At 42.4% G+C, this 26,455-nt stretch overlaps 1 protein-coding gene across 2 annotated transcripts in view; it reads left to right on the forward strand.

Annotated features, from left to right (window-relative positions):
* Positions 1 to 21,733, forward strand: part of RBM28 (RNA binding motif protein 28) — a 32,365-nt gene extending 10,632 nt beyond the window's left edge. Inside the window, exons 10-19 of one of the 2 annotated variants that reach the window (XR_004058020.1) lie at positions 1,122 to 1,231; positions 6,543 to 6,616; positions 7,721 to 7,856; positions 8,829 to 8,893; positions 11,001 to 11,159; positions 14,289 to 14,438; positions 14,664 to 14,754; positions 17,368 to 17,624; positions 18,836 to 18,935; positions 21,172 to 21,733. Coding sequence is in view for 1 of the 2 variants with exons in the window: in XM_010378728.2 (XP_010377030.2) it covers positions 1,122 to 1,231; positions 6,543 to 6,616; positions 7,721 to 7,856; positions 8,829 to 8,893; positions 11,001 to 11,159; positions 14,289 to 14,438; positions 14,664 to 14,738; positions 17,368 to 17,624; positions 18,836 to 18,935; positions 21,172 to 21,306 (1,261 nt within the window). In the remaining variant the exon portion in view is untranslated. The remainder of the gene's footprint in view (positions 1 to 1,121; positions 1,232 to 6,542; positions 6,617 to 7,720; positions 7,857 to 8,828; positions 8,894 to 11,000; positions 11,160 to 14,288; positions 14,439 to 14,663; positions 14,755 to 17,367; positions 17,625 to 18,835; positions 18,936 to 21,171) is intronic. The other variant, XM_010378728.2, reaches the window with a different exon arrangement.
* The last annotated feature ends 4,722 nt before the right edge of the window (positions 21,734 to 26,455 follow it).

Below are 26,455 nucleotides of genomic sequence, written 5' to 3' on the forward strand. Positions count from 1 at the left end.
CTAAGGATACCATTCCTTATACACCTTTTAATTAATAAAGAACTTAGGGAAATAAAGGGGTGGAAGAGAGAAAACCATGTCTATCATGAGGCAGATTAAAAGAAATAATGTAGCTAGGATATGTCTTATTGCAGAAAACCTTTTTTATCTGGGTTATCCATTAAATAGAATCATTCATGGGGCTGTTCAGTGCATTTAAGAGAAGTAAAATTGCAGATACTTATTAGGGACTGTTTTTCTTACCCCTGGGAGGATTTACATAGTTGGGGAAATGAGTAATCTTTATACTGTGTTGAAATTTTAGGACAACAAAATTTCCTTCCAACATTTTTTTTAATCCCATCGAGAGAAGTAAGTAGTTTTCTCTTTTTGGACTTCGTAAATTTTATTGTATTTGCTTTTGTGTTACTGTTTTGAAGGATTTTTCCGACTTCAGTAAGATTTTAACTGAAACCTGGATTTAATAGCAACACAGAGGGAAAAATGGCTAATTGAGAGACAGAATTTTACTTTTCTCACTAGTCTGCTGTGAGTCTTCTAGTTTATAGTAACAGAAATGAATTTTGGTCAATTTAAGTGAAAGAAGAGGGTTTCAGAATCAAAGTTGTCAAAGAGCAAGCCTCAGGAAGAGGCTGAAAATCTGGGCAGTTCTGGGGCCCTAGGTGATAGAGGCTGTGAGTCTTTTCTCTGGCGACACCCCTGTTTTTTTTTTTTTTTTTTTTAAAGGTATAGCATATATTCTGTAAAGTACATTAAGCATATAGCTCAGTTATAATTTTATGTGTATACATCCATGTGGCCACCACCCAGATCAAGAGGTAGAAATTTCCAGCACCTCAGAAGTTTCCCTGGCAGGGGCCACCGCTGTTTTGAAATGAATCTTTACCTGCAGTTTCTGGTCTTTGTATGTGTCTGTTTATGTTTTCAAATTCCTGAGAAAGAGAACCTCATTGACAAAGGAAAGTCAGTTGGGGCCAAGGGTCACTGGGGGCCATCCCTGTGTATTAGTGCTATTTCTGAACAAGGGAGAGTTGATATCTAACTCACTTACATTGTCCTAGAACATAGGATCTCACTTATGTAATTGACCTTTCTTGTGATCATCTGGTTATCTTCCATAGAAATCTGTCCTTTGACTCAGAAGAAGAAGAACTTGGGGAGCTTCTCCAACAGTTTGGAGAACTCAAATATGTCTGCATTGTCTTGCATCCAGACACAGAGCATTCTAAAGGTATGTGTTGTCAGCTGACCAGGCCCTAAAAGGGTTGAGACCACTGCGGTGGGCACTGACTAGGTTACGAGAGCATAATGTATGCCATTTCTAAGGTTTCACAGTCCATCCAGCCCAGGTTTCGGGGTTCTATAAAAGTACCAGGGATGCCAGGCACAGTGGCTCACGCCTGTAATCCCAGCACTTTGGGAGGCTGAGGCAGGTGGATTGCCTGAGCTCAGGAGTTCAAGACCAGCCTGGGCAACACGGTGAAACCCCATCTCTACTAAAATACAAAAAATTAGCTGGGCGTGGCAGCGTGCACCTGTAGTCCCAGCTACTCAGGAGGCTGAGACAGGAGGATTGCTTGAACCCGGGAGGTGGAGGTTGCAATGAGTCAAGATCACGCCACTGCACTCCAGTCTGGGCCACAGAGCAAGACTCTGTTTAAAAAAAAAAAAAATGTACCAGGGACATCCTGAGGTTGTCTTTAATGGTGTCAAACTCAGCCTCTTTAATGGTGCTACTAGCCATAATTTCATCTAAGCTTTTTAAGCCCTTGCTTATTTACTTTAGCGTAATGAATTCCATTTTTGCTCTTTGCATTTCAAATGTGATAGTATCTCCTGGGTACTAATCACTCCACATTGCTTGAAATTACCAGGATCTTTTTTTTCCTATTGCTTTTGTTAGAGGTAGAAGCTGATAGAGAAACTCTGTTGCAGTAGCAGTGGTTACAAGGAAAACTGTGTTGCAGGAGTGCTGCCTTAGGTTTTTTTTTCCTGAAAGCTATTTCTTTCGAGTTTTAAGGGTTGACCATTCTTCATTCTAGTATACTGTTGTTAGGTAAGCATCTTTCCAAGCCATTCATAATCTTTGATTTCACCTATTGCAGTCATTCTCCTAAAGCACTAAGTTCTTTTTTTTTTTTTTTTTTTTGAGACGGAGTCTCGCTCGCTCTGTCGCCCAGGCTGGAGTGCAGTGGCGCCATCTTGGCTCACTGCAAGCTCTGCCTCCCGGGTTCATGCCATTCTCCTGTCTCAGCCTCCTGAGTAGCTGGGACTACGGGCACCCGCCACTGTGCCCAGCTAATTTTATTTTTGTATTTTTAGTAGAGATGGGTTTTCACCATGTTAGCCAGGATGATCTCGATCTTCTGACCTTGGGATCCGCCCGCCTCAGCCTCCCAAAGTGCTAGGATTACAGGTGTGAGCCACTGTGCCTGGTCTAAGTTCTTAATTTATTGTGATTCATGATTCCTTTGAGATCTAGCAAAAGCTGTGAATCCTCTCCTTAGAAAAATGCTGCTTCAGAGGGCGTGTGGGCTCTGTTGAGCCTATCCACAGCTTAAGAACCTCCATTCTAAACCATTTTATTTTTCACATTGACAGGACCTAATCACTTTTGATTTTTACTCAGCTAAAAAAAAGTAAGACCTAGCCAGGCGCGGTGGCTCACGCCTGTAATCCCAGTACTTTGGGAGGCTGAGGCAGGTGGATCACCTGAGGTCAGGAGTTCAAGACCAGCCTGACCAACATGGAGAAACCCTGTCTCTACTAAAAATACAAAATTAGTCGGGCATGGTGGCACATGCCTGTAATCCCAGCTACTCAGGGTGCTGAGGCAGGAGAATCTCTTGAACCTGGGAGGTGGAGGTTGTGGTGAGCTGAGATCGTGCCACTGCACTCCAGTTTGGGCAACAAGAGCAAGACTCTATCTCAAAAAGAAAAAGAAAAAAAAGGAAGACTTGGTGTGGGCCGGGCGTGATGGCTCAAGCCTGTAATCTCAGCACTTTGGGAGGCAGAGACGGGCGGATCACGAGGTCAGGAGATCGAGACCATCCTGGCTAACCCGGTGAAACCCTGTCTCTACTAAAAAATACAAAAAAACTAGCCGGGCGAGGTGGCGGGCGCCTGTAGTCCCAGCTACTCTGGAGGCTGAGGCAGGAGAATAGCGTGAACCCGGGAGCCGGAGCTTGCAGTGAGCCGAGATCCGCACTGCACTCCAGTCTGGGCGGCAGAGCAAGACTCCGTCTCAAAAAAAAAAAAGACTTGGTGTGTACCTGAAATGTCAGCTACTCAGGAGGCTGTGGGGAGCCCAGGAGTTTGAGGCTTCAGTGAGCTGTGATTGCCACTGCACTCGAGACTGTGAGAAAAAGACCTCCTCCATCTCTTTAAAAAAAAAAAAAAAAAGATGTGAATAAGGCAGCACTGTGGAACAGAGTTAGGGATCTAATCCCAGCTATGCTACAGATCAACTGGGTGATTTTTGGCAAATCATTTAACTACTGTTACCTTCAGATTTTCATCTATAAAATGAGTGGGTTCGAGTAATCACTTAAGGTACCTGCAGCTCTCATGTTTAGTTATACTACTTGGATCTTTTCCATTTCTAAAATGCTTTTAGACAATTTGAATTGCATAGAATGTGCCAAGTTAGTGGTATGATATTGCTTTACTTTGACGGTAGTGTCTTTTGTCTCTTTTTTAGTGCAGTAGTATATTGGGTTAATAGTTTTAGAATTAAGTCTACAATTGACTGACTAGATATCCCTTGTGGTCTATTAATGTTAACAGAGTTCATGATCTTAATAAGCTTAGTTTTAATCATTTTTTTAAAAAATATATTGTCCTTCCCTAGCTCATTAAATTTTTCTGATACCTTTTCTGCCTACTCATGCAGCTTCGTGCTGCTCCTATAATTTATCCCTCTCAGTATGCCATTTCACTACCTGGAAGAGCTCAGTATTAACTGCAATCTTTTAGGGAAATGTTAAGACTGAACCCAGTACTGACTCTGGAAACTCCAGTAATAAAATTCTTACCCTTTCAGAGAGAAGCACCCATTTTCTTCATATTCAATCTAATTAGATTCATTTGAATCTGCCTGTTAGGAACATTTTCCCCATATTTCCTTATTTGTTTCTTTCTATTGAGTATCTATTAATGCTGTACACTATGGTAGGTGGTAGGGATATAGAAACAGACAAGAATTGTGGTCATTTTTCCTGTGGTATTCATTCTGTTTGGGAAGACGTCACCTGACTAGTGCTATAGTAAAGATGTGAGTGGAGGATAGGAGGCAGGAGGGGACACAGAAGCTCCTAGATGGTGACCTTTGTGTTGGCCTGGCACATGTGTCCTTTCAGTTAGTCTGTGCCATTCATTTTTATAGGAGGCAGAAGATCAATGCCCCAGTAGCTCTAGGAAATATGGCACTTTCTGAGAGAATATTTAAAATTTAAAGGAATACTAAACAAAATTATGAAACTTGTATTTCTTTTTTGGAATCTACTGAAAGGTAAACTTACTTTCTTTGCTTATAAAAGTTTTTTTTTTTTTTTTTTTTTTTGACTGGGTGCAGTGGCTCACACCTGTAATCCCAGCACTTTGGGAGGCCAAGACGGGCAGATCACCTGAGGTTGGGTGTTCGAGACCAGCCTGACCAACATGGAGAAACCCCATCTCTATTAAAAATGCAAAATTAGCTGGGCATGGTAGCACATGCCTATAGGCTACTCGGGAGGCTGAGGCAGGAGAATCACTTGAACCCAGGAGGCAGAGGTTGCAGCGAGCCAAGATTATGCCATTAGACACCAGCCTGGGCAACAAGAGCGAAACTCCGTCTCAAAAAAAAAATTGTTTTTTGTCAATAGCAGAAATAAGAGATGGGTTAATTGATCTGGCATCTAATTAAGGAAAGGCATGCCTTATGGAGATTCTAGAGTATGAGCCAAGAATTGAACTCCTGGCTTTCTGGTTCCCTGCTATATTCGTATAGTAGAGGACAGAGACTTTTACTCTGAGAGGCAGATCTGCCCATATCTGATGCCTCCCAAGTGACTAAGAAACCTATGAGACAGTGAGATCTGTAATTAAGTTCAGGGTTAAGTGGTTCTTGCTTTGCTTTTTAGTCCTCTAATAGGTACTTCATAAGTGATGCCGAATTAAGTGTTAGGCTGGAATTTCTCTACCATTTCAGGTGGATATTTCTTTCCTTTCTTTTTTTGTTTTTTTTTTGAGACAGAGTCTTGCTCTGTCACCCAGGCTGAAGTGCAGCAGTGTGATCTCAGCTTGCTGCAAGTTCCACCTCCCGAGTTCACACCATTCTCCTGCCTCAGCCTCCCAAGTAGCTGGGACTACAGGCGTCTGCCACCACGCCCGGCTGATTTTTTTATATTTTTAGTAGGGACGGGGTTTCACCGTGTTAGCCGGGATGGTCTCAATCTCCTGACCTTGTGATCCACCGGCCTCGGCCTCCCAGAGTACTGGGATTACAGGCATGAGCCACCGTGCCTGGCCTTTTTTTTTTTTTTTTTTGTTTTTTTTTTTTTTTGAGACAAGGTCTTGCTCTATCACCCAGGCTGGAGTGCAGTGATCATGACTTACTGCAGCCTTGACCTCCCAGGGTCAGGTCACCCTCCCACTTCAGCTTTCTGAGTAGCTGGGACTATAGGCATGCACCACCACACCCAGCCATTTTTTTTTTTTTTTCTTTCATAGAGACAGTCGTGTTGCTCAGGCTGGTCTTTAACTCTTGGGCTTAAGTGATCTTCCTGCCTTGGTCTCCCAAAGAGCTGGGATTATAGGTGTGAGCCACCACACCCAGCATTCACATGGATATTTCTTATTAAGAGAGATCATGAGACTAAAGTTCTAAGAAGAATTAGAACAGATGAAGGAAGTAATAATAAAATTTCATTAAGAGCAGTGGTATCTTCGTCTTGATTATTTGATACCTAACATAGTGCCTGTCTCAGAGTGCAGTGTGCGTCACTTACTGATGGAGATAAATTCTGCAAAGTTCATTATTTGGTGATTTTGTCATTGTGTGAATGTCATAGTGTACTTACACAAACCTAGATGGTATGGCCTACTACACACAGAGGTCATATGGTAGAGCCTGTCGCTCCCAGGCTACAAACCTGCACAACACAGCATGTTCTTATACTGAATGTTGTAGGCAGTTGTAACATAATGGTAAGTATTTGTGTATCTAAATGTTTCTAAACGTAGAAAAGGTATAGTAAAATGTGGTATAAAAGATAAAAAATGGTACAGGGCATTTTTGGTACAGTGTACCAAATGTACCTGTACCAAATGGTACAGGGATCTGCCCTGTATAGGGCAGATTCATTATAATCTTCTGGGACCACTGTTGTATATGCAGTCTGTCACTGACCAAAACATCCTTATGCAAGTACATGGCTGTACTTAATAAATGGATGCCACCTGCCCCTTCCACTCTGTGTCAGGCTGCTGCCATTTGTAGTGTTGTCTTTGGTTTATCTGTGGGGGTTTGGGATCTCACTGAATTGTGTCTCCTTGTGCAGGTTGTGCATTTGCCCAGTTCATGACTCAAGAAGCAGCTCAGAAATGCCTTCTAGCTGCTTCTCCAGAGAATGAGGTAAGGAAGATATTTCCTTTACCTTATAACACAGGAGGCAGTTTGGCTCTTAGGGGCAACATCTGATATTTACACAAAGCTTTATTATTCTTGTCAGTAATAATAAAACTAACACTTATTTAGCACTTTGTTGTGTTAGGCACTGAACTTTACTTGCATTATCTTATTTAATCATTACATCAGCCCTTTGAGGTAGGCAGAATTATGATCTCTACTTCATAGGTGAGGAAATGGGGATAATAACGTATCTGATATTTGTTGCTTGCTGTCTGTGTCAGCCTCTATCCTAGACTGATAACATGAAAGACTAGGATAAGAAGGTATTAAGGTCGTCTGTGAAGTAGAGTAGATGTTTGAGAGAGAATGTGTGTGGGTGATGGAGAATTACTCCATTTGTTCTACAATCGAGTATAATGTTATTTAATATTGCTGTTATTTCTTAAGTCCTCTAGAGTAAGTATTCTACTATTTCATTAACTTTCTTTATAATACTAGACATTTGCCTGTTTACAGATAATTTTCCTCAGTTTGGGTCTACTTTGGGACTAATCAACTCCCAGAAAATAATTTATTTACTGCTGACTGCCTGAAATACACATGTGGCCTTTTGTACAGCTATACTAAATATTGTGAGGCCCAGTGATCCATTTGTAGCTGGCTGAGCTGAAACGTCATAGGGCTTGGCTTCCATAGCATAATTGATGCTTGCCGTATCCCTTTCTGTGGTGTTCTTGTCAGGTGCTTAGTTTCTAGTTTCTACTCATTATGTGTTGTTTTTGTTTTTTTGAAACGGAGTCTCGCTCTGTTGCCCACGCTGGAGTGTAGTGTCGTGATCTCCACTCACTGCAACTCCACCTCCCGGGTTCATGCCATTCTCCTGCCTCAGCCTCCCAAGTAGCTGGGATTACAGGCACACACCACCATGCCCGGCTAATTTTTGTATTTTCAGTAGAGACGAGGTTTCACCATGTTGGCCAGGCTGGCCTTGAACTCCTGACCTCAGGTGATGCACCCACCTCAGCCTCCCAAAGTGCTAGGGTTACAGGCGTGAGCCACCGTGCTCGGCCATTATGTGTTTTAAGAAGGGGTTGTGATCTGTTACAGACTGGTGGGCTTAAACTGGATGGCCGGCAGCTCAAGGTTGACTTGGCGGTGACCCGTGATGAGGCTGCAAAGCTTCAGACAAAGAAGGTGAAGAAGCCGACTGGCACCCGGAATCTCTATCTGGCCCGAGAAGGCTGTGAGTAGGGAGATGTAACCCAGGCTTCCAAGTAGCTGGCCCTGTGCCATATCATTGATCCAGCAGTAGTATGTTTGGGAGCATGTTTCAAATTAAAAACCCAAATGTTCTTTTTAACAATTTTATATGATCATTCCACTTTAATAAATGTGGCTTTCTGTTAGTAAACCTCCACTCATTTTTGTGGATTAACCATCCCATTATCTTTTATGCCTGGTTGCCTTTTGTCTTTTTCAATAGAGGATTGGCAAGGCAGAGAGGGAGAAAGAACTCAAAATACCTTTGCTTCTTGTCATCATTTCTGATAAGAGGTTTTCATTATGACTAAAATTACTCTTTTGGATTATTCATGGATTTAAAATGTGCACCCAGTACTTTCCTTTCGTGTAAGAAAGACAATCAGAAATTAGCTTTAAATTTAAAAAAAAAAATTCTTTCTTCTAGGTCACACAGTATTTATCAGCTCACCTCCTCCATAGCTTCACAGCCTGTGCTAGTAATGTCCATTAGCCTTTGACACCAGCCCTCTATGGCAACATAACTGTTTTCGACTGGCTTATCTCACTGGTTAGTAATGGACCTCAAGTACATAAGGAACAGCAAAGTTAAGTTCCAAGGGCAGATTATAGGTGGAACATTGTGCATTCTAAATGCCCAAAATGTATTTATGTTCCATACTTCTTCCAGGCCTTTCTTTCTGACTTTGAGCATGTACGTGAAGATTCTTTGAGGGGAGAGAAGAAGAGGAATAAAATCACAAAATGTTCAGAGTTTTAGTCCTTGAGAGGCAGCTCTGAGCCCAGAACTTAGCCCTGTATCCTATTTCTGGACCTAACCAAATGCCATCGTGTCCTGGCCAACATAGTCCTCTGGGCCCTGTACAAAGAGTTTGCATCATTCAAATCACATTCCTCTTGTTGCTCAGTGAAAATTCCCTTGTTGATGTCTTGGCCTTTTTCCCTCTTTCTGCAGTGATTCGTGCTGGGACGAAGGCTGCAGAGGGTGTGAGTGCTGCTGATATGGCCAAAAGAGAACGGGTGAGTAGATTAGGCATTGACCTTCAGGTTCTGCGTGGCCTATAAATCAATCAAAAATAGTTATCGAATGCTCGATGTGCTCATAAAAGAACCAAGTATGGTCACAGACCATACTTACTGCCCTGTTAGAGAGAAAAGCACATAGGTGAGACAGCAAGTAACCCAACATTATACATAGTATTCTATCTGCTTTATATGCCAGTATAAAAGAACTGTGTCTTATTCTTTGTTTCCCTAGTGCTTGGCAGTAAATGTTTGCGAACACATGCTGCTAGATCGTGCAGTAGACAGTCAGAGGCTAGGGCTACGTGTAATTAGGTGTCAGTATAAACACAGAATAATGTAGAAGGGCAAGATCAGAGTGGTCTGGAGTTATTAGGGAAGGAAGAAGATACGGCTCTTGAAAGGGGTAGCTGTCAGTTTGGAGGAGTTGGTGTCTCCAGATTATAAAATCATTTTAGAAAAACTCCCGTCTTATGGGCATTTCCGATGTTAACCAATACCGTTATATTCCTTGGCTGCTTGGTAACGTTCCCAGTCGTTTTTGCTTTTTCCCATAGAACTTGCTTTCAAAAAGCCAAGCCAGCCTGGAATGGTAAAGATGCATAATCATGAACAGAATTAGTTATGGAACCTTAACATGCAGATGAGGAACAGGGATGAGAGTATAATGACGGCAGGAGGCAGTGTATCTTTTTTTCAGTGTGCACAGGTTCTGCGCTAGTGTTTTCAACTTTAGTAGTGAACATCTGGAAATCATAGGCTCTGGAGACCCATCCCTAACTGGAGAAATTACATAAAATTTTAAAGCCTCAATTTTATAAGAGTATTATATACCTGTGTCTGACCACAATGCAATAATGACATGTTTAGTTTAAAACTAATTTTATTAGCAAAAAGCTCATTCAGTGATAGGTATGCATTATACATTCACAGCAGGCACAGCTTTTCCTGACAGAAAAATTGTCTGTTGAACTTAAACATGATAGCCTTTTCAGATGTTCCTTTAATAGTCATTTTCCAGGGGATTTGTTTATTTTGTGATTTGTTGGTACTTTTACCAAACAAGAAACAGCAGGACTGAGAAGGCTTGACAAAAGAAAAACTTTTAATTGAAAACTTTTTTCTACCAGCTTGGTTTTGAAAAAACTAATTGGAAGAATAATGTCATCTTTCATTTCATTTTAGACACAGATCACGCAGGTACTGGGGTTTTGTGGCAGCATAATTGAGGGTATTGTTCTAAGAGCAAAGTATGTTTCTGTGGTCATGGATATTCCTTTGCCTCAGGGTGGCAGAGTTGAGACAAGACAGCATTCTGTCAAGTATTCTTTGAATAAGTTCCATTTCCTTTTGGAAGGATTAGATAATCAGTTGAGTTGGTGGGTAGATGAGGACTGGGCATAGATGTTAACCACAGTATTATCTGTTGTTTGCTCTGGGCTACATTTTGAGCTAGGGATTTTTTTCTTTTTTTTTTTTTTGAGATGGAGTTTCACTCTTGTTGCCCAGGCTGGAGTGCAATAGCGTGATCTTGGCTTACCACAACCTCCTCCTCCCAGGTTCAAGCGATTCTCCTGCCTCAGCATCCCGAGTAGCTGGGATTACAGGCATGCACTACTATGCCTGACTAATTGTTGTATTTTTAGTAGAGACAGGGCATCACCATTTTGGCCAGGCTGATCTTGAACTCCTGACCTCAGGTGATCTGCCTGCCTTGGCTTCCCAAAGTGCTCAGATTACAGGCATGAGCCACCCTGCGCAGCCTTATGTTATCTCATTTTGGCCTCACATCAGTGCTCAGAGACTGTGTTCTACTGTTCCATTTTATAGATGAAAAATTGAGGCTTTAAAATTTTATGTAATTTCTCCAGTTAGGGATGGGTCTCCAGAGCCTATGATTTTACTGTTACCCACCCACCATCTTATCCCTTTGAACTTTTCTTTCCCTATGCTGGGCATTGTAAAGCTGCAGTGTGGGCAGTTTCCATCCATTTTCTATATGTGTGGTTATGGGATGGAGATCATAATTCTTTCCTTTTGGAGAATTTTGAGCCTTGTCTTAAAAAGAGTGAGTTGTACTGTTAACCATTGGTTGTTCTTTCAGTTTGAGCTGCTGAAGCATCAGAAACTCAAGGACCAGAATATCTTTGTCTCCCAAACCAGGCTCTGCCTGCACAATCTCCCAAAGGCTGTAGATGACAAACAGCTCAGAAAGCTGCTGCTGAGTGCTACTAGTGGAGAGAAAGGGGTGCGCATCAAGGAGGTGAGGCATGGCCCTGTCCATCTGGAACTTTCATTCTGATCTGGGGTCATATCAAGCATTTCCCTCAGGCTGCGGTGCCAAATTTTGTTTGTTTTGAGACGAAGTCTCACTCTGTCGCCCAGGCTGGAGTACAGTGGTACAGTCTTGACTCACTGCAGCCTCCTCCGCCTGGGCTCAAGCAGTTCTCCTGCCTCAGCCCCTGAGTAGCTGGGACTATAGGTGTGTGCCACCGCGCCTGGCTAATTTTTGTATTTTTAGTAGAGAAGGGATTTCACCATGTTGGCCAGACTGGTCTGGAACTCCTGACCTCAAGTTATCTGCTCACCTCAGCCTCCCAAAGTGCTGGGATTACAGGCGTGAGCCACCGTGCTAGGCCATCAACAGACTTTCTTCTGGACATGTTGTCAGAGTGCATGGCTGAGTTTAGCAGTTTCTTGGTTTTGTTCTTTTTCTTCTAAAAATTGTCTTTTACATCTGAATTACAGTAGAATGCAAGGAAGTCTCTGCATGAATTAATTTAGCAAGCATTTATTAAATGCCTTTTGTGTGCTTAGCATTATACTTTGTGCTATCATGTGAATTTTCTTGCAGAGAAAATAATCTGCTTTGCTTTTTGGAGAGTATTTTACTCCTAGTTAGATTCTTACCCTATAGTCAGAGTCACCTATGCCTGTCGTCAACACAGGAAGCCATGTAGATGTTCAGCAGTTGAATTAGAAAAACACTGGGTTCATACCAACTTGGTTAGGCTCTGTGAGTACAGAACTTCTCTGCCTTCACACTCCCCTTTGCATATTTCTCTTTTCTTTTCTTTTTTTTTTTTTTTTAGGATGTGGTCTTGCTCTGTCACAGGCTGGAGGGAGTGCAGTGGCGACATCTCAGCTCACTGCAGCCTCCCCCTCCCAAGCTCAAGCAATCCCCCCACCTCAGCCTCCCAAGTAGTTGGGACTATAGTTACACACCACCATGCCTGGCTAATTTCTTTTTTCTTATTTTTATTTTTCATTTTTGAGATGGAGTCTCACTCTGTCGTTAAGCTGGAGTACAGTCACGCGATCTCAGCTCACTGCAACCTCCGCCTCCCCAGTTCAAGCGATTCTCCTGCCTCAGCCTCCGAGTAGCTGGGACTACAGGCACACACCACCATGCGCAGCTAATTTTTGTATTTTTAGTAGAGACAGGGTTTCACCATGTTTGTTAAGATGGTCTCGATCTCTTGACCTCAAGTGATCCACCCGCCTCGGCCTCCCAAAGTGCTAGGATTACAGGCATGAGCCACTGCGCCTGGCCCATGCCTGACTATTTCTTATGTTTTTGGTAGAGACAGGGTTTTGCCATGTTGCCCAGGCTGGTCTCAAATTCCTGAGCTCAGACGATCCCCCTGCTTCGGCCTCCCACAGTGCTGGGATTATAAGTGTGAACCACTGGGCCTGGCTTTGCATATCTCTGTCATACTGCTTACTATTGCCCTGGCCTCAAACTGTCAGTCAGTCACTTCTCCCCACTAGACTGAGTTTTTGAGGCAAGCGTTATCTCATTATCCCCAATCCTTGGTGTAGTACCTGCTACATAGTCATCTCTTGGTCAATACTTATTTTTAAAGTACCATTGCCAATATTTTGGGTCTGCTTTACTCTGTTTCACCACTATAAACTGTTTTCCTAATCCCTGAAAACCTCTTCAAAATGTATGGATTGGTATTTGGGACATTACATGAGAAAATGTGAATATATCAGCACATATCTGACACCACTCTTAGTAAAACTGCTCAGTGTTACTGGTTATAGGGGAGGGACAGTTGCGTAATTTCTCATATCATCTGAATACTTAGTGCCTGTACATTTAACACCTGTCATAATTTAGAGAAATTTATGTTTATTCTAAAATATTTGCCTTATGTTGAATTTTCCTCCTAATTCCTTCTTATGTGTACGTATAGTGTCTCAGTAAGATGGTAAGTATCTTGAGAACAGGATCTTCATTATATGCTTCTCTTGATTCCCTTACAGTATATGACAGTTCTAGACACAGAGTGGACACTGGACGTAAACTAAATGTGGCATCCATGTGTCCCCAATACTTAGCCGTCTCCATTACATGAGAACGACAGTTTCGGTAGTAATGGCATGTAAATGATCAATTTTCTCAAAACATCCTACTGTACTTTGGTGCCCCAGATGTTTGCTACATCTGGCTTAAGGATTTAAGGGAAAACCACACTAGAGAGGATCTGAGCTGCAGGCAAAGAGAGCTGAAACTTCTGCCTGTATTTCTGAGCCTGTATGTTGGAGAGACTTTTTCCTATGCTTGAAATGTCTTTCTTATCTAAAGCCATCAGTCCTTCCTCCTTCCCTTCTTTAATAATTTCCTTCCTGAGGGCTTTTTTCAGTGGTAAGATCTATGGACAGTATTCCATCCTCGGCAATAACTTGTTACACTCTGAAAATACCATGTACCTCTCAATTTGTATGTATCATGAACAGTTGTGTTTGTATTGTGTTTGTTTTCTAACATCCAAACCTCTTTATAAATTTTCTTTAGGAAGTTTTGTTTATGTGCTTATTTTAGGTCTCTGTTGATGTCTATAAACTAGTAGAAAGCAAGAAAATATTATTTTAATCTGTTTTATGGTGTTAGGAGGTGAATTCTAATAAGATGGACACACATAAGTGTTATTCCAGTGTGATTTTTGTGATGGTGGTATAAATGAAGATTATGTTTCAATAACCTGATTTTTTTTTTTTTTTTTTTTTTTTTTTTTGAGACAGAGTCTCACTCTGTTGCCCAGGCTGGAGTGTAGTGGTTTCATCATGGCTCACTGCAACTTCAACCTCCCCAGGCTCAGGTGATCCTCCTGCCTCAGCCTCTCGAGTAGCTGAGTGCCACCACACCAGCTAATTTTTTGTATTTTTTGCAGAGACAAGGTTTTGCCATGTTGCCCAGGCTGGTCTCAAACTCTTGGCCTCAAGCAATCCTCCTGTCTCAGCCTCCCAAAGTGCTAGGATTACAGGCATGAGCCACCATGCTCACCCAATAACCTTATTTTTTATTGACTCTATTAAAGCAGTTCATGTCAGGCAAGGCTTCTCATTCTGTAATTACTGATTTTTTTTCTTGCTCTACTCATAGTGTAGAGTGATGCGAGACCTCAAAGGAGTTCATGGGAACATGAAGGGTCAGTCCCTGGGCTACGCCTTTGCAGAGTTCCAAGAGCACGAGCATGCCTTGAAAGCCCTCCGCCTGATCAACAACAATCCAGAAATCTTTGGGCCTCTGAAGGTAAGCCTCGTCCTCTGGGGAGACTTGTTTCCCTTAGGACCACTTGCAGGAAACCAGTCTTCTCCTTTATGCCTAGTGTCCTCTGACATTTGAGGGGTGGGAAAGAGTGGCAAGTGGACAAAAAAAAAGGTGGGTTGGGGGAAGATGTGTGAAGGGGAAAAACTCAACTCATTGCCTGCACAGATTTAGAAGTCTAATGAATGACATTCTATCTCCTTCTGACAGAGACCAATAGTGGAGTTCTCTTTAGAAGATCGAAGAAAACTTAAAATGAAGGAATTAAGGATCCAGCGCAGCTTGGTACAGAAATTAAATGGTCCATATTTTTAAGGACATAATTAAACTCTTCTATTTTGTTCAGTTTGTGCTTCTGCTCTCTTAGAGTAGTTCTCCCCTCAATTAGGTTTTTTTGCTCCCAGTTCCCTTTAGTCCCTGTTCCCTAAGCCTCTCCAGGCCATCTTCTTTTCTGCTGGCCCATGTCTGATAGCTCTACAGCAGAAGGGAAAGGAAGGAGAAAGGAAGCAGACCAATGTTATTTCCAGTCAGCCGTTCTTTACAATGTTTGGTGATAGTACGTGCCAAAATTAATGGTTGAGGTTAAGGTTTCCCGTTACTTGTAGATTTCAGTTATCTCTTCCATATTTTCTTTTATTAGTTGGCTCCAGAAGTGTTAAGCCTGTTAGTTTTATACAGTTTTTAATCTGGTGTGCTATAGAGGGTGGAGCAGGGACTTCAGGAATAGGTGTACTCATGCTCATACTCTGGCTCTGCCCTTTTTGCTGCATGTTCTTTGGCAGTTATTACTGCTCTGAACTTCAGTTTGTAAAATGGGTGGACAACATCTGCCTTACATGATTGCTGAGGACTAAATGAGATAATACATGTCCATCATCTAGCATACTGCGTGGTCAACACACAGTCAGTACTCATTCTCTTACCCATCTTCCTCCAGGACATGCAGGGCCAGATTATTCTTGACTCTTATTCTTAGAGCTGTCATTGATATTGCACAGCAAAATTCACTTGCATATACAGCAAACATTTGTAGTCTTTGTGGTGTATACCAAGAGCATTACCAACAGATGAGCCATTCTGGTGGTTAATGCAATGGCCCTCAGTTGGAAAATCTGGGATCTGGTTATTGTTCAAGGCAACTTTGTTACCCTAGATAATAGAATTGCTTATTACTGTTAGCCATTGTTTCAGAGGTGATTCTGAAGCTACCAGTTTTGTTTGTTTGTGTGTTTGAGATGGAGTCTTGCTGTGTTGCTCAGGTTGGAGTGCAGTGGTGCAATCTCAGTTTGCTGCAACCTCCACCTTCTGGATTCAAGTGATTCTCCTCCCTCAGCCTCCCGAGTAGCTGGGACTACAGGTGCACCCCACCATGCCTGGCTAATTTTTGTATTTGTTTGGAAGAGACAGGGTTTCACCCTGTTGGCCAGGCTGGTCTTGAACTCCTGACTTCAAGTGATCCACCTGCCTCAGCCTCCCAAAGCGCTGGGATTACAGGTGTGAGTCACTGAGCCCAGCCTTGTTTGTTTTTTAACATCCAAATTACTTTATTTGTTGCCTGGATTTATATTCATACTGTTCTTTTGTGTAAAAATGCCTCTACTCACTTTGCATATGCAGATCAAATGATCCCTTTCAAGTAGCATTCCTTCACCTCTCTCAAAAGATAAAGGCCGTCTTTACTTGATTTTCGTGAACTTCCTTAAGCTGTGTAGTTTTTTTTATTTTGGTTTATTTGTGTATGTATCTCTTGTCTCCACCTGGCTGTGAGTCCTGAAGGGTAGACACTTTTTTTTTGTATCCTAGAAACAGACTGGCATACAATAGACATATAATAAATGTTCATTGTATCTGGATTTCTAAGGTGAAAGGGAAGAACAACACACACTTATCATTACATTAATTTCACTTGAATCTTCTGTTTCTTCCACTTCAGTGCGAATACTTCTGTAACATCCTTGATGCCTTCCTTTCCACAGCGTCTTTTCCTTGTCGTCTTCGCTTCATTTATTCCATTCCTAATGTTCTTCCTTTCTTGAAAACGATCCGAGTTTCTGACCTATGTCATTTTTCTTCTCTCTGAAGAGATTTATTTCGTATTTCTTGCAGACAGGGTTACTGGCAACAAATTCCCTCCATTTTCTTTTGTCTGAGTAGGTCTTGTCCTTAACTTTTGAAGGATAAGTTTATCAGATACAGTGTTGCAGGTTGGTGATTTTTTTTCTTTTAAAACTTTAAATATTAAATATCTCACTTCACTCCCTTCTTGCTTACATGATTTCTGAAGAGAAGTCTTGGAAATCTCTCTGAACTTACTCTGGTTTGGGAGGGTGCCTATTAAAAACAAAAGAGAGAGAAATTTGATGTAATCTCATCCTTGTTCCTCTATAGGTAAAATTTTTCCTGTGTCTGGCTTCTTTCAAGATTTTATCTTTGATTTTCTGCAGTTCGTCTATGATATGACTAGTTGTACATTGTTTAGTATTTATCTTATTTGGTCTTAGAGCTCTGAGTTCCTTGATCTGTGGTTTAGTGACTGTCATTAGTTTTGAAAAATTCTCAGCGCTTATTACTTCATTATCTTTTCTGTTGCTTGCTTTCTTCTTGTATTCTTTCTACATAGGTTACACCTTTGATAATTGTCCCACCTACTGGCTTTTGAATCTTGGGCATGCACTCTCCCTTATTTCTGTGTTATGGGAAGGGGAATGGTTATTTTGTGCCCCCCACCCAGTAACCATCTGTTACTATGGCAGGGCTTGTGAACTACATGTATTCACTTTCCTCTAGTCTCCAACTGTGTGGGGGAAGAATTCCTCTTCTTTCATCTAGCTCACATAAAGCTCATCTTCTGTTGAGTATTTGCAGCAAACAAAGCTCATCCAGAAACCAGATGGCATTTTCTTGTTTCATGCAGCAAAAAGTGAGATCCAAGCCTGCAACTGGTGAGCCTCAGAAGGGGAAACCAGAGCCTGCAAAAGACCAGCAACAGAAGGCAGCTCAACACCACACAGAGGAACAAAGCAAGGCGCCCCCAGAGCAGAAGGGGAAGGCGGGCTCTACCTTATGGACCGGGTTCCAGACCAAGGCTGAAGTGGAGCAGGTGGAGCTGCCTGATGGAAAGAAGAGAAGAAAGGTCCTGGCGCTCCCCTCACACCGAGGCCCCAAAATCAGGTGAGATGCAGGAAAGCAACAGCATAGAACAGTGGGTGGGTTCTAAGCGGGTTTGTTTTTGCTGAGTTCTTTTCTCTTTGTGGCATTTGTTTGGTTGAAAAGGATGCTTGGTGCTATGTATTCCCACACACGGGGTTAACACGTGAGTCTTCAACACCGTCAGAGATGTCACTCTTAGATCAATGGCAGAGAGACCTCCTAGGGCAGGCTTTTGTGCCCCTTTTCTCCTCTTTTAAAGAGCTTCCTGTTGTCCAGATGGCCATCTCTGCCAGCTGAGGCCACATACTTGAGGTTCAGTGGTAGTTTCTGTTTGGGGCAGCAAATTAGTGCTCTACAAAAATAAATCTTTATAAAATATTTGTTAAATAAACGAAAGTTTTTGAGATATCCATGGGATTTTATATATTTATTTATTTTATTTTATTTTTAGAGACAGTGTATTATTCATTTCTTCCACTGCTATAAAGAAGTACCTGAGACTGGGTAATTTATAAGGAAAAGAGACTTAATTGGCTCATGGTTCCACAGGCTGTATAGGAAGCATGACAGCAGCTGCTTATCTTCTAGGGAGGCCTCAGGAAACTTAACCATAGTGGAAGGTGAAGTGGGAGCCTGCACTTCACATGGCCAGGAGCAGGGGGAAGGCGCATTTTGAACAACCAGATCTTGCAGTAACTCATTCACCGTCATGAGAACAGCACTGAGGGGATGGTGCTAAACCATTCATGAAGGAGTCATCCCCATGATCCAGTCACCTCCCACCAGGCCCAGCCTCCAACATTGGGGATTACAATTCAACATGAGATTTGGGCAAGGACACAGATCCAAACCATGTCACAGGGTCTTACTCTGTTGCCCAGGCTAGAGTGCAATGGCATGATCATAGCACACTGTAACCTCGAACTCCTGGACTCAATCCACCTGCCTCAGCCTTCTGAGTAGCTGGGACTTTTAAATTTTATTTTAGTAGAGACAGGGGGTTGCTATGTTGCCTAGGCTGGTCTCAAGCTCCTGACATCAAGCAGTTCTAAGTATACAAATACTGAGCTTTCAGAGGGCTGTTGCAGTATCCCTTTTTAGAATGACTTAACATATCATGGGCTTGGGAAGGACCAGTGTACAAAGAGGAATTTTATCCCTTGAGCTAAGAGAACCTAGGGGTGTCAAATTAGAAGAAGGACTCAAGGTGACACTCAGCCATTTTATTTCAGGTTGCGGGACAAAGGCAAAGTGAAGCCCATCCATCCCAAAAAGCCAAAGCCCCAGATAAGCCAGTGGAAGCAGGAGAAACAGCAATTATCTTCTGAGCAGGTGAGTTCTGCAGGACATTCAGCTTTGGTATGGCATGGTTCTGTCAGATTGTAGCCATGTTTGTACCTTGATTAGCTGCCCCAAAAAGAAAGACTTCTGTATAGGACAGTAGCTTTTTAGAGAATGTTGAGGTATACAATATAAAAGTGGAGAGAAAAAAGTAAAATGAACCTCCATGTATCTGTTCCTCTGTTTCAGCAGTCTCCTTGTTTTACGTATTCCCCATAACATGCTTTCCCCACTAGAGTATGTTAAAGCAAAGCCCATTTCATATGTAAATATGTCTCATATGAAAATGAAACATTGCTCAGAAAAACCTCAGATTGCATCTCTAACTGATGAGGCCTTAAACACACACACCTTATGCCATTATAATATCTAATGAAACTAATAAGCCCTTTATCATCTACTACACAAATGATATATTAAAGCCATATTAAAATTTCCCCAATTGCCTGAAAAATATGTTTTTATACTTGGTTAGTATGAGTCGGGATCCGAAGTCCACACATTATACTTGGGTTTTTAATTTCTTAAATCATTTTTTTCTTCTCTAATATCCATTTTCCCTTACCACCCTTTTTTCCATGCTATTCATTTACTGGAGAAACCAGGTCATTTGTGTTATATTTTTAGCCATTTGCTTCCTTGTGGTGTCATTTAACTTGTCTCTGTGACACCCCATCTTGCCTGTCACCTGGTAGTTAGTTCGGTCTGGTAGCTTGATCAAATTCAGTTTTCTTTTTTTAAATTTTTTTTGAGATGGAGTTTTGCTCTTATTGCCTAGGCTGGAGTGCAATGGCACAATCTCGGCTCACTGCAACCTCCGCCTCCCGGAGTAGCCTCCCAAGTAGCTGAGATTACAGGCATGCACCACCATGCCCAGCTAATTTTGTATTTTTAGTAGAGATGGGGTTTCACCATGTTGACCAGGCTGGCCTCGAACTCTTGACCTCAGGTGATTCGCCTGCCTTGGCCTCCCAAAGTGCTGGGATTACAGATGTGAGCCACCATGCCTAGCCTCAAGTTCAGTTTTCTTGACTAGAGTATTTCATGGATGGTGTGTGTGTTTCTTTACATCACCTGAGGCACATACTACCTGGTTGCCCATTTTTAGTGATTCTGAGATTGATCAGTAGATTTGAGGATTGTCTGCCTTGTCCCTCCATTGATGAAGTCCCCAGTTAGCCTTTCATGTAATGGCCTTAGCAATTATTGATGAGTGTTACCAGATCCATTATTTCATTATGGGTTACAGAATGCCGATTATTTAAACTTCTATCCTTTTGCATTTTTAAATAGAACTCTTGAAAGAAAAATCTTCCTTTGTCAATTATTTGGTTACCACAAAATATCATTTGTATAGGAAAGACAGGATAAATGCTTGATTTTTTTTTTCTCTCTCTCTCTCTCTGTATTAGTTTTCAGAGTAATGAGCTGTTGCCATACCGGCTCATTTTTTAGTCTTATGAAATCCTGACTTTTCATATACTTGATGTGTTTCAAATACTGTCATTATTCTTACTCTGTCTAAGGCTGGCGGAAGCCCCTGCAGGTTGGCTTCTGAGTCTTTCTAATGTGGCCTGTTTGTCTGGTAATATCCTTGCTTTCTAGTGCAGGATGTCCAGGCTGAGCTCAGGTACCTCTTCCCCAGTCCTGACATTAGCCATTTTTCCCAAGGAGCCCTAGTTCCTTTTAGTAGTAAACGGTGGTCCTACATTCTTGAATACTTGAAGTCAAGCTTTCTTCTCCCCTTTCCTAGTCTCTTTCATTTAAGGGTAAAAGCAGCATTAGCTTCCCATCCTACTCAAGAAATCTGTGTCTGGGAAGTTTCTGACCTATACCATACTATGTTATAGATCTCTGAAATCCTGTGAGCAGTGTTCTTGGGGAGGGAATGGACAAGCAAGAATGGCCAGATTCTGTGCTGGCTTATCTGCTTGGAGGCTAAAGTGAGGCTTTGGGAGCTAGAGTGAGAGAGGCCCTTGAGCCCCCAACACAGTGTGTTAGACAGGGGAGTTAGTCAGGCCCTGCTCCCTGTGCACTGTTGGTCTAATTTCTTACCAGTGGATGATTCTGTTTGAGCCTTTCTCTCTAAGGGTCTCTCTCTAGAAACCTACCCCTTTCTGGTAGACATGATCTCTGTACACACTTTCTCTCCTGGGTGGCCTGAGGGTAAGGTGATATATAGTCTTTGAAATCAATTATATTATGTTTCTAATCCTTTCACTTGTAGGTATCTAGGAAAAAAGCGAAGGGAAATAAGACGGAAACCCGCTTCAACCAACTGGTCGAACAATATAAGCAGAAATTATTGGGACCTTCTAAAGGAGCACCTCTTGCAAAGAGGAGCAAATGGTTTGATAATTGATGATGCCAGCGGGCTGGGTAAGAAGCTGGGTTGTATACTTTCTAGTGACACTCCTGGGTTCCTCCCCATCTCCCATGTCTCTCACTGAGGGAAAGAAAATCCCCGAGGGCACTGCCACTGTGCTGGGAGGCACCCTGGACTGTGTACATCTGAACTTTGGTCCATCCTTTGATGAGTGGTTCGTTAGCCACAAAGAAATATCTGAAAGACATCATGATGCTTCTTGCATATTATCCAGATTATTGTATGAAGTTGTGTCTATAATTATTACCAATTTTTGTTCTTTATTTCTCAAATGGAAACAATTGAAAAAGCATTCTGGAGTGCTGAATTTTTAAGATGTATATTTTGTTAAGCGTATTCTCTAAATGAGATACTGTGTGGCTTTTTAGTAACAATGTCATTTCTAATATGTGTGACTCCTTTATTATGTATGAACATCCTTTGACAGTCCTAATTCAGCTCTATAGTCTTACACACTGCAGGAACTAAGTGACAGCAGAGAAAAATGCTTTCTAACCTAATCACTGCAGGCGGAGACACTTGGAAAAGAATGGGGGGAGGTGGGACCTGGCAGAGAGCAGCACTTACGTGTTTGTCAAATGAGGGGATTTCCAGTTGAATTGGTCTGCAGTGGCCTAAAGACACTAGCCTGGTTAGTGATGACCTGCATTTCTCTCATAGAGCACCTCCTTTTTCATCATACCCACTAGCTCTCTAAGGCCTCCTTAGTGAGGACACCTGATCCTCATTAAGTCTGCCCCTTAAGATGGCTTCACACCTACTAAAAAACTCCAAGGGTTTGACATCTCACTTTGATTGAAATCTTGTCTTCCTATAACATTTGATTCCCTGGGCTCTCCAGCCCTATCACCTCTGCTTGTCTTTATCCACTCTCTTCTTCATTCACTTTTGGCTACACAGTCCTTCCTTCCATCTCTTGACTCTTGACCACCTCAGAGCCTTTGTATCTGTTCCCTTTGCCTGGAGAGTTTTTCCTTTGCATCTTTTACTTGTGACTCAGATCTTCACTAGTTGTCGCCTCCTCCTGGAGCTCTTCCCAGACTATCTAAAGTGGGGCTTTTCTTCCCCTCCCCTCTATCTTGCCCCCTTACTGAATTCTGCTTCCCTGTTTCTTCTTTTTTTTTGAGTCAGTCTTGCTCTGTCACCCAGGCTGGAATGCAGTGGCACTGTCTCAGCTCATTGCAACCTCCACCTCCTGGGTTCAAGCGATTCTCCCGCCTCACCCTCCCAAGTAGCTGGGACTATAGGCGCACGCCACCATTCTTGGCTAAATTTTCTATTTTTAGTAGAGATGGGGTTTCATCTTGTTGACTAGGCTGGTCTTGAACTCCTGACCTCAGGCGATCTGCCCTCCTCGGCCTCCCAAAGTCTTGGTATTACAGGCGTGAGCCATCACATGTGGTGGCCTGCTTCCCTGTTTCTTTCTAGCACTAATCTCTATCTGAAATCATTTGTTTCTTTCTAGCACTAATCTCTATCTGAAATCATTTGTCTCTCCAGTTAGAATGTATGCTTTGTGAGAGGGACTTTATCCCTCTTATTCACTCCTGTAGACACAGTGCCTAGTACTGACCCAGGCATATAGTAAATATTGAATAAATATTTGTTGAATGAAAAAAATAAGGTAGGAAAGGAAGAAACAGTACTCGGTAGGCAAGAGACAAAGTTGGGAGTGTAACCCAAAATTCTTGATTCCTTAGTCTAGTCGAGTGTTACAAATAATGCTTTGACAGAACCACTGCTGAGCTAGAAACATGGTTATTTCTTTCTTTCTTTTTCTTTTTTTTTTTATTGAGACAGAGTGTCCCTCTGTCGCCCAGGCTGGAGTGCAATGGTGTGATCTTGGCTCACTGCGACCTCTGCCTCCTGGGTTCAAGCGATTCTCCTGCCTCAGCCTCCCAAGTAGCTGGGATTACAGGTGCTGCCACCACGTCCAGCTAATTTTTGTATTTTTAGTAGAGATGGAGTTTCACCATGTTGGCCAGGCTGGTCTCAAACTCCTAACCTTGTGATCTGCCCACCTCGGCCTCCCAAAGTGCTGGGATTATAGGCGTGAGCCACCGCACCTGGTAGAGACATGGTTATTTCATTGCAATATCTTGGGGAACCCATGAATGCTCTGAAATGCCTTTGATTGGTGTAGACATGGATGAAGGAGAGGCCATGGAAATATTTAAACCTTTTGGAGAGATCGAAAGGACAGGTGATTTATCTCCAAGTTCACCTCAAGACATGACTTGGGCTGTCAAACATTCTTACAATAGCCTGGCAACATGTCTTTCCCAGCCTGGTCTGTACAGCACGGAGGAAGTAAGGGACTTTATTAAGGGTGTCAGAATAGTTATAACCTGCCAGTCAGTTGATCCGTTTTTCCTTGGCCAGCTCTCCATCTGCTCACCACCCTTTTTTTCCTAGTACAGAAATATCTTTAACATTCAAAAATATATCTTAACTCTTAGGATAGATCAAAATTGATGTTCATTCAGATAACATTGCCAGATTCTCTTAGATCCAAATATTTCTGATAACAACTTGAGTAACTCAGTATGTTAAAACCTCATTCACTTGCTTGGAGAGCTGTTGCACAGTTCTTTAAAGAGTTCTTTATATGAGTTCTTTATATATCTTCCCTTTCTTAATAGTCAAATTCCATATATGGTGTCTTCCTTTGGAACACCTTACCATGGGTTATTTGGTCAGCTCCATTGACCCCTTGCCTTTGGAATTTTAGTGCAGTGAGAGTGGTACTCACTTCTCCTTCACTTCAGGGCCTGATGTGTCAGGAAATGGAGTTTTTTGAATTAACACAAAAGCTGAGTTACAGGCTATTTGGTTAAAAAACAACAGGTGGACACAGAGTCTCACACTTGTGATTGCAGTACTTTGGGAGGTAGGAGGATTGCTTGAGGTCAGGAGTCCGAGACCGACCTGGTCAACACAGTGAGACCCCCATCTCTATTATTTTGAAAAACAACAGCAAATTTTTTGTTAACATCCAAGACAAGGCCACCAGTCAAAACTACCAAGTTTTAGTAGTACTTTCCTGCTTGATTACATAATAGCCTGGCTTAGAGATACAACCTTTAAATAAGGAATCTTAAGATAATGTACAGCTGTTCTTTGCCTCATTTGTTTGTTGGTTGGTTTGTAGTTTCTAAGAATCTGCTCTGTTCAGCTGTATAATTCCTTCTTCTGGAGTTAACCTGTGGCAAGGATTATGTTTCACCTGTCACAAAAATGAGATCTGTGCCTTCCTCTCTTATAAAGTTAGGGCATGTGATTCATTCTTCGAAATACTTTGAAATGTACTTTGGCATGTTTTTGTCTTGAAAAGAAGTTTTCCAACTAGAAATTCGGAGCCCAGAAGGTCAAGGCTCTAGAGATCCCCTTCTCATCATCCTTCAGTTGTCTGAGGAGACAGAGGATCACATGTGTCACAGTGAGTGCTGATTCCCCAGAATCTGCAATCTTAAGCCCTCCGGCTGACCCACACAGCCAGTTCTCTGCTTCATATTTGTGTGACCCACTGTGAAGTGACAGGCAGCTACCAATTCTGTCATACAAGAAGCAGCTCTGCCCGTGCAGCTTTGAAAGTTCCTGCACTTCTCCATAGACTGCTCCTTCATGGAAATAACCACATCATCACACTGTGGGTGCCTAAGCTAAGTTTGTTTGCAGTTTGTCTCTGGTGATGCCCAACTCCTTTTCAACTCAGCCTTAATTGGCACTTTAAGGGCTAGGATGAGGTTTCTCTCAGGCCAAGTCGAGATTTCCAGATTTCCTTTTGTCCAAGGCTGACCAGTTTCGAAGTTATTTACTTCCTTGTGTTGGTTCTTTCGTTCTTGTCCTGGTACCTCTTCCTTTCCAGAATTATTTGCAGAGTCTGTGACGTCTTACTCAGTGACCAGATGTGGGGTGAGCTACTGGTATAGTCTGATTACTTTGGCATCTGATTCTGGACTGGTCATTGGCTGTACATGAGTTTTTGTGCTGATAAAGGAATATACTGGGAAGATTGGAAGGCACAGACTGGGAACCACTTCTGAGAAGAGGACTGCTGAGTCACTGAAAGACCTTTTGGACCACCCCCAAATGGAGCATCTTGATAGATGGCAAATCCAGTATTTCTTAAACTTGTCCACGCTGCCCAGAGCCCACTGCCTTTTATCAGATGTGAGACTTCACTGCCACAGTGTCTTCTCACAGTCTCCTTCCCTGGACATTTGATAAAGGGAAAATCGTTTCTTGTCCTTGAAGGCAGGGACTATTTTTTTTTCACCTTTCCACATACCCCACAATACCCAACATTGATTTACTCATAGTAGGAGTTTCATACTGCTGAACTCGCTGAAGGCCATTTGTTCCAGGGCCTAGCTGGGCTTGTGAAGGACAACAGAGTCATTTCCTAAGGACCCCAGAAGACAGGATGAAGGAAAAAATAATAATAAACTGCTGTTCACAGTGCCTTGAGTAGACCATCTATGTACTTTCTGCTATGCCTTGTCCGTTCCAATCTGGACAGTCTCTCTGCCCCTCCTTTCCACTCAAGTGCCATCCAGCACTCAAGTTCTGGCTCAAGGCCCAACATCTCCCTGGGTACGTCAGCCATCCCAGGGCTTGTGACCCCTTCCTCTAAGTCCCTGGCACACTTACTGATTGGTGTCCTCTCATTCGACAAAGCATATGCCATTGTGGCTTGTCATTTCTTTAGGTCTTGCCTTCCCAGGTAGATCATCAGCCTCCTATAAGAACTAGCTCCCATAGTCCCAGTTCCCAGGCCTGGTACATGGCTGTGCTTAGTGATTGGTGATTGAGGATAATGGTGGTAAAGGAAGTACCAGACAGTCATCTCCTGAAGAGATGCTGAACAACCTGTCCTTGTTTTATGTATTTTCTCTTTCTTGCCCAGTTTTATTCCTCATAGTAACTGCTCAAAAAATGTCAGTTCCTGTCACTCTTCTACCCCTTTTCTTCCTCTCCCCTGCACTGTGGTCTGGGCCTTGGTCCACTAGCAAGTCCCCTCAGATGTTGCTTAATCTGCCCCATGGCCAAAGCCAATCCCATTCCTGTCCTCCTGCTACCCAAAGGACTCCCAGTCTGTATGCACAGGAAGGGATCATGAAGT

Source organism: Rhinopithecus roxellana, chromosome 6 (genome assembly GCF_007565055.1).
Source record: "Rhinopithecus roxellana isolate Shanxi Qingling chromosome 6, ASM756505v1, whole genome shotgun sequence".
In the NCBI taxonomy this organism is placed as follows: Eukaryota; Metazoa; Chordata; class Mammalia; order Primates; family Cercopithecidae; genus Rhinopithecus; species Rhinopithecus roxellana.